Raw genomic sequence first — 13,555 nt, 5'->3', positions numbered from 1 at the left:
AAAATTAGAAAAATTCGCAACATTTTTCAATCCGGTAGCTTGTTTTTAGTGAAATTGTCATTGTCCCCGCAAAAGTAAAGTGGCTAACGTCACACGAAATGGAACTACCTCCATTTTTTGTATCATGGATATAATCACGCTTTATTTGCTATTACTTTTTAGTTCTTAAATATTATTAGGCTGGCATCAGAGCGCTCGCTATAAGCTATGCTAGGCGAGAAGCGATTTTTATTTTCATATATTTTACAATCTTGAAACGCTTCTGACAATCTGTCAACTTTTAGAATTTTCCATAAGAAATAATTTGCCAAGCTTTCTATCTTTATATTATAGCAAAGCTTCTCGCTTCCACTTTGTCATCAGCCTTAATTTTGATTTATAATTTTTGTTGCTTTAGTCATTATTTCGATTTAACTTATTCATTAACAAAACAACTTTTTATTATTATTTTTTTATTTTTATATATTTTTTATGACTTTTTAAATATTTTTTTCACTTTTTATTTTTTATTATATAGCATATGCATATTTACTTTTATTTTTAACTAACAGATTTGAAAGACTTTTGTGGACTTATTTTTATTTACTTTCTTTTTATTGGATTTATATGATATTTGTGAGCTTTAAACTTTTTTAAGTGTAGAGCAAAGATTACTTTAATACTTACATAAGTAAAGTTTTATTTAGTAGAACCAGACCTGTTAAATAATGATTACTAATGGTAATGATTACCTGTTCAATTGATTATTTTCTTTAAAAGCCATTTAATGATTACTTGCCATTATTTTCTTTTTTTAATGATTACTTTCCAATTGATTAACAAAAAAAGAAGAAAAAAAACATGATTTTCTACGATTACTGAAAAAAAAGTAATCAAAAATGAAATAAAAAATAACACGAAAATACTAAAGCTTACATTTTCTAACTGTAATATTGAGCATGTACATTAGATTGGGACGAAATCTCACCTTTCTGTAATTTCCATTGGTAATACTAAAAATATGACTCACTATCAGAGCTGCTCAAAACTTTTTTATATGGAAGTGCAAATCACAATACATGTGCAAAATCGTATGTGCACTGACAAATTTTTGTATTTAAAAGAAAAACATTTTTTTAATTTGAATTGTTTGAGGTCGGGATAAGTTGAAGATTTGGTTTCAAGTTACAAAATGTTTGCTTAGAATATTACGTAAATAGTTATATCGTCAAAATTCAAGAGCCAATAAATTTAATACTGAAATATGCGAAAAACTACATTGACTTATAGCCTCAGTTTTTGTAGTAACATATTTTATATATATCGTTGGAATTTTCAATAATCATACTAAAAGTGAATGTGGAGATTTCCGCGAATGTTGCATTAGAAACTGAGTTTGATAACTTCTGTTAAAATTTACATATATTAGCAACAGATATTACTGAGGTGATTAAATACCACCTGAATTTAATAAAATGTTTAACAAGTAAATGATAGGCAGGGTTGCTTAATGGTTCCCCCCCCCCCCCCCCCCCCCTTTCAGTCAAAAAATGTCTCATAACCACGAAAAATAATATACCGAAATAAAATACAAAATCACAGAAACAACACCATAAGAGAATCTGTAGTTCAAAATTAGTGCACTTCTACTGCATTCTGAACTACTAATAGTTCGCCATCTATCTTTTTTACTTGCTTTCAACTGGCGAACTTAACATTGCGATGTCCTAGGCGATGCAAACTGTCCTAGCTGCATTACCTTTTCATTAGTTCGTAACTATATACAAATATCCATTTTAGAACTACTTCTTTATTGGCGTTTTTTGGATAGTTACGAACTAGTGTAAAATTTTACGGGTGATATCTTTCTTGGTAAATTTCGTTGAGCCCGAACCGGAGCGAAATTCTACATGTTGCTTCTAGTATGATATTATCGCATTTTTCCGTAATTCCGGAATGGTGGAATAGTGTTGAAAAAAAGGCATACTCATACTATGTAATCGTAGCTTGTTAAAGCTGGTAGCAGTATTTTTGTTGGTTGCCAATTTTTAAATATATGTTAAGTATGGAACAAAAAAATGAAAACTATCGATTTTATAATTGCAACAATATAGCTACTAACAAAATAATACTTATTTGGAACTCTAGGTATCACTAGTTACTGACTTTCCTTGAGGATAATTAACTATTATCATACGAAGTTAGAAGAGGCTCCACTTCTTTTGGTACAGTTTTGCTTATATTCTTGGGTCATATGCCCCATATATTTCAGCTCTGCGGTCAGTTATGTATTTGAATTTTAGTTATAAATCAATTTTGATTACAAATTTTTTTCAGTGCTATCATATTTTTCAATAATTTTTAGTTGTTAGTGTACATTTTTTTCATCATACACAAGTGCCTGATACTAGGTTCAAACACACACCAAATTGGCAATTTATACTATTTGGGCAATTTATTACGCAATTTGTCATATAATAAATTGTAATAATAAATTGCCAATTTAAAAAAAATTGCATAATAAATTGTATCAAACTGCAAATGCAACATTGTAAAGTGTGTTTATTGAGTATATTTTAACGTCAGTTACGCATGGCTGAACTATGTGGTTGGCTCATCTCATCAGCTGATTTTATGTCTTTCATTTCACTGGAGTAGGGGTTGTCAAAAAAAGATGGCAAACTCAAAATGAAACCAAAACATTGAACACATTTTCTTACAACACACAAAAATTTCAAAGTTTTATGTTTTCATTCCATTTCATTCGCCTAATAATGTGCGTGTTCATTTTGACAGCCTGAACAAAGGTATGTTCTTGCTGTAGAGATGAGCCAACCAGCTATCAAATTACTATTGTGTAAGCTAAATCGAGTTGTATGAACAGCACTCAATTCAAATCGAAATTTCCTCAATTTATTTTTCTGTTTGAACATAGTATGAGCTTCATACTGTAGTGCTTTTTCTTGGCACTTTCATAAGAAATACGAGCATTTTCATATGATTTGAAATTACATGTGAGGGCATATGGGAGTGCTATGAAAATTTTTTTTCTATATTTGAAGTGTGAATTTGTATCTGTGCCTATGATTCGGGGCAAAACAAAACCAAAAGTGCTACAAGTGTATAGGGGTTGAGCAGCCCTGCTCACTATGCAAAACATGAAATTTTATAGGAGATATCCCAGACATAATCATAAGGAATTAAAAAGAAGGTTCAACCTAATGGTCATATGTAAATAAATTTATCTAGGATATAACAACCTTTGGTTATACAACTGATCATGATGATGAATGACAACTTAGAGGATTGCTCCAGTTGGAAGTGAAGCTATCAACCCAAGTGGTATTACTCATACATAATGTTTGAGCATATTCTTTAGTCGTAAAACAATACGCACTCCCCTGCATGGTATTCGTCAGATTCATTTATAGACACGAATTTTTGGGTGGATATGTACATACATATGTATATAGTACCTATATGCCTAGATAAGCGTTCACGATATAACGTTACATCAACCAATGTGTATGTACAAAATAATAATGATATATTAATTTTGGATATAACAATATGACTTAAGGATGAAATCATAGAGGATCGTTGCCAAATGCAAGCTTTTGGACGCCAACCTATGAATCGAAATTTTTTTTTACATATTGCCTGGGCAATTAAAGATCGCCGTTTTCGATCCACATTATTTTATATAAAGAGTGTAGCAAAATAGGCACATCAAAGCTCATATACTATTCGCCCTACATAGATGTTGCATGTATCTATACCTCGATAAGCGCTTACGATTTTGCATCCTAAAATGTAGTTGTATGTAGAAATTATCCCGTGCATGCAACAAACGAGAATTTTCCTCGCAACAAAGCGAAAAAAATTAAAAATAATAAAAGTAATCAAAAAAAACATGATTTTTCTTTTTGTTTTTTTTTTTCTTTTAATGGCAATCAATTAGTAATGTTTTTTTCGGAAAACAATTAAAAGCATCACTGGCCATCAAAATAGGCATCTAATTAATTGCTAACTAATCCAAATTCAAATTTAACGGGTCTGAGTAGAACTAACAACGGGTCTGAGTAGAACTAATGTAACAATGAAAAGGGGATCTATTCCAACAGTAGTGTTAACATATCATTTACACCACCTTCGAATGAATTTACAACCCAAGCACATTTACTACTATTAATTTATATTTGTGAATACCCGTTTATTTAATTTATTCTTTTTCTTATTTTTTTTTTTTCATGTATCATACCAAAATTCTCCTAATCTTCTTTTGGCCAACAAAATTTATGAATTTAATTATTTTGTATATAAAAATTATGCCATTGCACCTGTGTATTTGTAAAAATTCTTGTACACGCACATATACAATTATTTTTGACACACCAACTTGCATGTATATATGTGGCATGTAGAGCACGAAAAGATAATTGCAATACGAAACCCGTTCTGAAAACGTTCCCAAATGTGAAAACCACTAAACAAAGTATATCTCCAAAAATTACCAGAATTACAACACAAGAAGCAGATGCAGAAAAATCAACACGATCACCCAGTCGCATTGTACCGCCCAAACGATATAGTATGCCATCAGTTGGCGTTGTTGGGGCAACAGCAACAAATGCAGGATTAACACGGGCGCGCACGCCCACAAGTCGAGTGGCTGTGACAGCGCCTAATACACCGAAGAGAAGAGTGCAGTCGCCAAGGTGAGTATTAAAACTTTTTTAATGAAATTTCACAGGTTATTATTCTTACTTTAATGTAAGCATAGTTTCCTTTTCAATATCTACACGATAGTGCGTAAAAGTTTTAAAGATACATAATAGATCTGTTTAAAATTCCATTAAAAAGGAAGTGTTGGAATGTTACTATTTCATTTCAGTATAGAGCTTTTCATATTGTACCGAATTTTGTGTAATTTCCTTATTATTTTTGCAGCTTCTGTTATAGTTCGAATCTCTACACTATCGAAAAAAAACTTAAATATTCAGTTTACTTACACTCCTTTGGTAGTAGTACTTCACGATTACAATACTCGCGTACTTCACTGATAGCGTGTTAAAATCAGACTGATAGACCATCGCTTGTAACGCGTTTCTTTTATACTCCCAGTTCGCCTCGTTCACCTATTTCTCCCAGGGTCTAGACTTGCTTCAAGTTATGCCGGCAAGGATATTGAATATTTTGTTACGGCTATAAACTTGAGATACAATTGGGGATACATGCTCGCCAAAATGTTGGTCCTGATCGAACGTCACACCCAGAAGTTTTGTGTGTCGGATTATCGGTAGCTTCAGCCATCGACGTGGATGTCCGATATTGCCGACACCTACTTCGTCCACGTTGTAAATAAGTTCGCCGAGGATTGGGTCGGTCAGTGACAGTGCCAAATTGCGGAAGGTGAAGAAACTGGAAAAACTAGGGAGATAGTCAATAGTTAATTTTATAGCACAGCTCATTAATGGATGAGCCGGGACCAGCCATAGGCGTAGGACGCAATAGTAACTCCTTCCTTCACGTGGGGAAGGACGCTTCTTTGGTGAAAATTTCGCTATAATAAATAATATAAGTAACGAGCCGAACCCGTGCGCATCTTGCGCAACCAATATAAAAGTGTCTTATCAAATATCAACAGAAATCAGCTGTTCTATCAATTAATTAAAACTTACAGTTGGCGTATGCTAGCAACTGTCGGCAATGCACAGCAAATATTCACAATAGTGCCATAGTACAAATAGATTTCTTTGTGTGCACACAATCGTTTATTTTTAGCAAATTATTTTAATAAAATATAGCTAAACAAAAGCATTACGACCAAAATTACCCAAAGCTCGCTAATAGCCCGAATCCCCATCTTTACAACCAAAACTTTGTTTATAGATTTGGATTCCAAATAAGAGCGAAAAAGGGACCCGTACATAGAAACAGCAATCAGAAATAATATATATGATAGTAGAAAATTTGGGGCACACACGTAAATACCATATACCTATAAAATATGTTGCGGATATTGGTAGGGTAAAAATGGATTTACTTACAGTAGATTATTTATTTACTATTTTACTAATTTGTTTTTGTTTTTTTCTATTTCAGAACAATACCAGGTGTGCGATAAGAAACAAACTAAGCGCCCATTTCACTTCTAAGACACTCAACAAAACACTCATACATATTCTATATTTCCAAATGCATAGTTTTGGAACTGATTTCTTTTAGTACTGTAATCTTTAAAGTATAGAACTGGCATTGTCATCGTTTTCGTGCTGAAAATACATTAAATTGAAAGGAGTTTCATATATCAAGAAATCATACAAACGCACTGATAATCAAGCAGCGCAAAACGAGCCACGTATAATAAAACTGATACCTGGATGGAATCCACTCGAAGCTAGAGCAATAATACGATAGGCGAAGAGTCAAACGAATTGTTGCGTAAATGAAGCAAGCAAATGGGATTCGTTAGAGAAACCAGGACTTATTGGAACTATTGTGAATGATGAGCAATGTGCGCAAAAGGATGGCAGGCAATGCAATGAATGATATATGCGCCTCTAGTATTTCCTTAGTTGCTAATCTATTATTACGTATATAGTATATTTAATATAAAACAATAAAAAATAATTCGTTGTTTCACTTATTTGAAAATAATGCTTAAAAAAATACTGATTTCAATTTGTAAAATATAAATAAGTAAACGTTCTAAATATGTATGCAAAATGAAATGAACGATGATATAGAAAGAGGAAAAAAACATAAAATGGAATGTATGAAAACAGACATATGCATGCATAAATTATTTATAAATACATACAAACATTCGTACATATGCATATATATACATATATATACTTAACAAAAAAGGTCAAAACATGCATATGCATAAATACATACATACATACGTATTTGAATTTTCTGATCGATCGATGGAAAATCAAGTTTGAACGAGTGAAGTACAGCGTATTCAAATGAAAAGCGTAAAAATTAGCAAAGATAAAGAGAACGGGAAAAAGTACTCATGTACATATCGCACACTTAAGAAATGAAAACCGAAAAAGTTTAAAATAAATAGCTCAAATTCAAACTAAATATTGATTGAGATATACGCGTATCAAATTTGAGCAACACCAGTAACGATATTAAAAGCAAACAAAATATCACATCAGAATCAACTTCTAATCGTATGCTAAAAAAGTACATTCATTTAACTACTCAAGAACATACATAACAAATTATTAAGCTAAATGTAAAGCGCAGAGATAGACCTGCAAAAAGCGCTCATAATTTAATTGGCAAATGAATTCAACAGCTATTATATAATGCATACTCTATATATAAGTATGTATGTACGTATGTGTACCAGGGAAATTCAAAATAATTATTTTTTTGAGCACAGACTGTGTTGTTTTTGTTTTTTTTTTTTGAGAGGTTACACTAAATCGCAGCGAGCGTAGTTTATATTATTTTGCCGATGCTAGAACCGTGATTATGATTATGCGCGAATGAGAATTGTTATTGCTGAGCAGTTTATCCAATCGAATTGTGAACATTACCCACCAAAAGTATTTAACATCCAGGACTCATGGAAGGAGGGTGGGTTTGAAATAATATCGTTAGGTGCTATTTCCGGAGTGTATTGGAACTTTGTCTAGAAAGGGGATATCAACGTTCGTAAACCTCCCCAAAATATTACCTTCTTAGGCTTAAGCAGCACGTTCCGATGTATGTATGTCTCCCCTGTACAATTGACCACCCGAAAGGAACAACCCTTCTACACGCCTAAGTAGGGCGAAGAGTTGAAACAGGATCAACAATTTTAAGCGGAACAAAGAACTATGCACGTTAGGATAAAAAAATGGGGAAATGTCCAGATAGCTATCACTGATTGGAGCCATCCGAAGAGAGCACTATAGAGCGTTCACTTAACTTTTCTGATCGGGGCCAACCTAGATAGAAAAATCCTAGCCGGAGTATCTATAAAAAGCATTTTTAAAATGTTTGTATCGTTGCTACGTTTTCTTTGGAAGGCCCATTCTATTAAAAGAGGAAAATCTAGCCAAGCCTTTGTAAAAATCTCGGCAAATTTTCTGCCCCCGAAATAATTTAATCATAAATTTTTCACTCATGCTAGTACAAAAAATGTTGGACAAGTCCTATAACCTCTTTGATATAATCAGGCAGTTGATTTTTTCAATTCTTAACTTTTAGTAGTTCTTCAAAATTAAAATCATTAAAGGTCGTCGGGCTAAATTTGACCACAGTAGTAAATGAAATTATTATTACAGACGTTAAAGAAATAAGATTTCGTGCAATGAGTTTGCCAAAAAAAAGTCTACAGCTACAAAACTCGGAAATATATGAACGCAAGCTCACTAAAATTTTTTAAGTTTTTCTAATAAAAACATTCATGAAATATATAAAATATATGATCTGCAAATATTTCAGGTTAAAACGAAAAAATAAGAAAACCACCCTGATATACCTTCATACATATGTACATACTACTGTTGCTTGTAATAAAAAAATAAAAATTACAAATTCGGTATCGAATGTAAAGAACGGAAATTAATTATTTTATTATAGTGCATATGAAGTATTTACTTTTTGTTGCAAATCGCTGCTAATGAAAATGCCTTGAACTATCATAATTTGCGCCCTTTTTTTACTTTGCAATTTTCAATAAAAACAAAAAATTTTGTATTTAACACGGAAAGTAATCGCTTCGTTGAAATAAATTATAAATATTTTGAAATTGTAAAATAGAAAAAAATTAATACACATGTGCATTGTACATACATACATACATATGTACGACCCTAATGCCATTGTTTGGTTTTGTATATTTATTTATTTTTGTGATTCCTGCTCGTGTGACGATTAAATAAAAAATCCAACAAAAATTAACGTTATTTGCTCGTCGTCCACAAAAACCCATTTTCTGCGTTCGCAGTTGCAGCAGTTTTAAAAGTTGTTCTGATTATTATATTTTTTTTTAACTTCCATACAAATACATCGTTTCTATATGGACACTATTAATCTTACTAAGTAAATACTATCAATGTATGCATCTAATTTCTTAAGATTTTTGCTGCTATTTTAATTTAATTTTAATTCATAAACGGGTTGCTTATTATTTCTTAAATGTAAAAAAAAAAAACAATGGATCGGTTATTAAGTAAGAGAGAAAAAGTAAAAAAAACAAGAAGAAAATGTATAATCTCTATTGTATACTGTATCCTTCATATTAATACATAGTACATATACACTATCCTATACATAACAACTAACTATAATTTAAATATTTCCAGAAGAATTTAATAACAATAAATTAAAAACACAAAACGAAAATATATAAAAAACAATCTAAATAAATCTAAACAAACACATTATATTAAATAAAAAGTATTAAGAAAAAAGTAAAAAAATCTTGTGTTTGAGTTTCTGTTTTATTAAATTTATACCTTCTTGATAGTCCTGACGTAAATCTGATTTGTTGCTGATCCATAACAAGCTAGGCTCGTAACATACCATCACGGATCAGCAACCATACGAAAGAAAATTACGTGATACGTCAAACGTATAAACAAAATGGGATTATAACATTCAAATGCAAACGGAACGTAATTTAGCAAATGGAACGTAATTTATTTTCAATTCACAATAAATTTTACGATCCACATTAGGTGGGATTGCATTTTTAGCTCACAATAGATTTTGAACTGTCAAATTGGTTACCCAAAATATAAAAAATAAAGTAAATAACTGCGATGGATCCAATTTTATTATTTTTTTTGAGCTCCAGTAGTAGCGAAGGCGATGAAAAGATAGTCCGAAGGCAGTTAAGAGTGCAGTAACCCTTTGGACTTACCGAACAAAGCGCAAGCAGGGCCGCGGAGCGCTTTCTGCCGACAATATATAATGCATTCTACGGTCGACAAAGATAGACGGAGAGCCAATAGACACGCACATAAACACAAATTCAGCGCGCCACCAATCACCATCACCGCTAAAGAGGTTGAGGACGCCATTGGTCGCGCTAAACCATCCAAAGCAGTGGGCCCAGACGGCATAGCCATACCGATGCTTAAAAGCCTAGGGAAAGAGGGTTTCAAATATTTAGCGCATATCTCCAACCTGTCTCTGTCCACCTTTGTCATACCCGAGAAATGGAAAATGGCCAAGGTGGTCCCGCTACTAAAGCCTGGGAAACCAGCTAACATAGGTGAGTGGTATCGTCCGATATCTCTCCTATCGCCAGTGGCAAAGACGCTTGAAGCCATTTTGCTCCCTTATTTCCAAGCAAATTTGCAGCTAGCCCCTCATCAGCATGGCTTCAGAAAACTCCATTGCACTACCACCGCGCTGAATGCCATTAGCACCCAGATAAATTGCGGTTTAAATCAATACCCCCACCATAGAACAGTACTCGTAGCGCTAGACCTATCAAAAGCTTTTGATACGGTCAACCATGGCTCATTACTGCAAGACCTGGAAGGGTCTACCCTTCCCTCATGTCTTAAAAGGTGGACCGCAAATTATCTGCGTGGTCGGCAGGCATCGGTGCAATTTAGAAACGAAACACCAAAACCAAGGAGAATTAAACAAGGGGTGCCACAGGGTGGTGTCCTATCCCCACTTTTGTTTAATTTCTACATATCTAAGCTACCTTCACCACCGGAAGGAGTCACAATCGTTTCCTACGCCGACGACTGCACAATAATGGACACATGCCCAGGCCCAAAGATCGATGCGCTATGCAATAAAATAAACGGCTACCTCCCTGATCTCTCCAGTTTTTTCGCCTCGCGAAACCTGGCATTATCACCGACAAAATCTTTCGGGACCTTATTTACAACATGGACGTCCCAAATGTCGACCATTTTGAACATCCACGTCGATGGCACTACGCTACCGACTGTCCTACACCCCAAAATCTTGGGTGTGACGTTTGATCAGGATCTACTTTTTGGTGAGCACGCAGCCGCAATTGTTCCGAGAATTCAGAGCCGTAACAAAATCCTCAAATCCCTCGCTGGCAGTACCTGGGGAAAAGATAAAGAAACGCTCATGACTACATACAAAGCAATTAGCCAGCCGATTACGTGCTACGCGTCACCCATATGGTCGCCAAGCCTAAAAATTACACACTGGAAGAAACTACAGGCCTGCCAAAATACTGCTCTCAGAATCGCCACGGGCTGTCTTCTTATGTCCCCAGAACACCATCTGCATAATGAGGCGAGAATAGTCCCCATCAGGGAGAGAAATGAGATGCTGACCAAACAGTTCCTGTTGAATATCCAGAAACCTGGGCATCCCAACAGACATCTGATTGATGAACCAGCGCCGCCTAGGGGCTTAAGGAGTCATCTACGTAAGCATTTCGAGGAAATACGGCACCTGAACCCAGCCGTATGAAGCGAAAAAACACAAGCAGGTCCTTGGTGAACTCCATAAACAGGCGTCGGACCTTTATGCCGGGAATTGCCCGGTGAATCCAGTACTTAAAGAAAAGTATCCAAAACTCGCGGAAGAGGAACGCATACTCCCCAGGGAAACGCGTGTCACTCTTGCTCAACTTCGTTCTGGATACTGTAACAGGTTAAACTCTTATCTATCCAGAATCAACCCCGACATACAAAATGTATGCCCCGCTTGCAATGTGTCCCCACATGACACCAACCATCTCTTTAATTGTAATGTGGAACCAACGCCTCTAACACCCCTTTCCTTATGGTCCACCCCTGTTAAAACGGCAAGTTTCCTTGGACTCCCGTTAGAGGATATTGATGACAATTTGTGATCGGTCGCGGCTATTAGGCGGGGCGAGCATTGCTACAACAACAACAAAGCCGCGGAGAGGGGGGGCAGCCAGAGCTATTGCCCTGGGGCCCGGAAGGTTTTTGGGGGTCCGGCAAGGCAAAGCAGTATTGACAGTACTCTAACTAGGATTTCATAGATACATACATTTTTTGTTGCTACAAAAAATTGTTTTAAAATTGAAAATCACTAAACTAAAATGATAAGCATCCAATCAAATACATAGTCGAGGCATAGTCATAGTCGAAATAAAATGTGATTTTAAGTTAGATAAACGTTTGTGCAACAATTTTATAAGCGCTATCTGTCAAAAATGTTTCAACTAACTTAAAATCACATTTTATTTCGACTATAACTATGCCCCTATCGGTTTGGTCGTATTGCTTTTTCATTTTTGTAAAAGCCAGCGACATCTGTAAATACAGGCTGATAATAAACTAGAGCGTTAATTTGAAAAAATTAGTACACTTGTTTTGCGAAGCGCAAATTTGTGCAAACATATGAGTATTCCGTGAATAAGCTTACATGAAAGTCATCCACTTAGCAAATTTGGGATGTGATTCGCTGCCACCATTTCAACTTCTGAACAAATTTCATGACATGAAGATGGAAGTATTATTTCCTAACATCTGCATAGCATTAAGAATATTTTGCACACTTCCAGTCAGTGTGGCAGTAAGCAAATCAAACAATGAAATCTAACATTTCATTTATGTAACTGCTCCAGTAAATCTTATTTTATATGAAATAAAACTGACAATGTGAATTGAAAAATTTATGTATATTATGTTATTTTTTTTACTGGATTGAGTTTATTTTTTTGGGGGGCCCGTAAACGCGAACTGTCCCAGGGGCCCGGCTCGGCTCTCTGCGGCCCTTAGCGCAAGTATATCTCTTATGTATTATTTCTTTGTAACAAAAAGATCTTGCACTTTTTGAAGAGATTTCGCTTAACTTAAGAAGCCTTTTGTTACTTTTTGGAGCAGTTAAATTTGAAGCAGAGCGGGTGTCTCGCCAATATTTCCTTTTGGATTGGATTAAGCTTGTTTTATTTCGACCTTTGTTAATAATAACAGTTTGACATTTGTTATTATGTTTTACTTATTCATCTATTTTAACAATTTTTTTTCACATTTTCAATGAAATTTGTGTGTATACGATCGCCAGCTTGTGTTCGAATGAAAGTGGAACGTAACGTGTACGGTCAGTCACTTGTTACGTATGTTGCCATCCAAAAATACGATCGAAGTAGTACGTTCACGTATGTCATAATCCGAAAATCATATTCTTACTTGATCAGTAATAGGATCACGGATGTTACGATTTGGTCCCTGAATAAATGCGAGCGGTTTCCTTTCTCCCAAATCGTAAATTTTTGTATCTTCGAAAATATTCGAAAGTAAGTAGCTGTGCGAGCTGTGTGTGTGCGCAGCGAAAAATAAAGTTGGCTCATCTGATTATGTGACATACGTATGTACATATGTCCATGTTTTGAGACACGCTAAGTCCGAATCTGGCACTGGAATTGACCAAATAGATCGAGATTCGGCCCGAACCTCAAACAGTGTAGGCATTAAATGGTTAATGAGCGTTTTCGAGCTTAGTGCAAAACCGCGGCTCGGTAGCATATTTGGATTCAGCTTATCACAATGCATAAGAATACTGATGTGTTCGAGCTGCAGAAGTGTTGCTTGTTGTGATAGGTCACCTCGTTCTTTGGCAAGGTGAGGTTAGGTTGAACTGGCCG

The 13,555-nt window shown here is 34.8% G+C and overlaps 1 protein-coding gene across 13 annotated transcripts in view; it reads left to right on the top strand.

Moving 5' to 3' along the window:
* Window positions 1–9,413, top strand: part of Usp12-46 (Ubiquitin-specific protease 12/46) — a 448,691-nt gene extending 439,278 nt beyond the window's left edge. For 12 of the 13 annotated variants that reach the window (XM_067762679.1, XM_067762675.1, XM_067762677.1 and 9 more), the window contains 2 exons: window positions 4,404–4,697; window positions 6,085–9,413. In XM_067762679.1, the coding sequence (XP_067618780.1) occupies window positions 4,404–4,697; window positions 6,085–6,106 (316 nt within the window). In that variant the 3' untranslated portion in view covers window positions 6,107–9,413. The remainder of the gene's footprint in view (window positions 1–4,403; window positions 4,698–6,084) is intronic. The other variant, XM_067762672.1, reaches the window with a different exon arrangement.
* Window positions 9,414–13,555: the final 4,142 nt, after the last annotated feature.

Source organism: Eurosta solidaginis, chromosome 1, assembly GCF_040869045.1.
Source record: "Eurosta solidaginis isolate ZX-2024a chromosome 1, ASM4086904v1, whole genome shotgun sequence".
Lineage (NCBI taxonomy): Eukaryota > Metazoa > Arthropoda > Insecta > Diptera > Tephritidae > Eurosta > Eurosta solidaginis.
The sequence above is the reverse complement of the archived record's forward strand: the minus strand, read 5'-3'. Positions and strand labels throughout refer to the sequence as shown.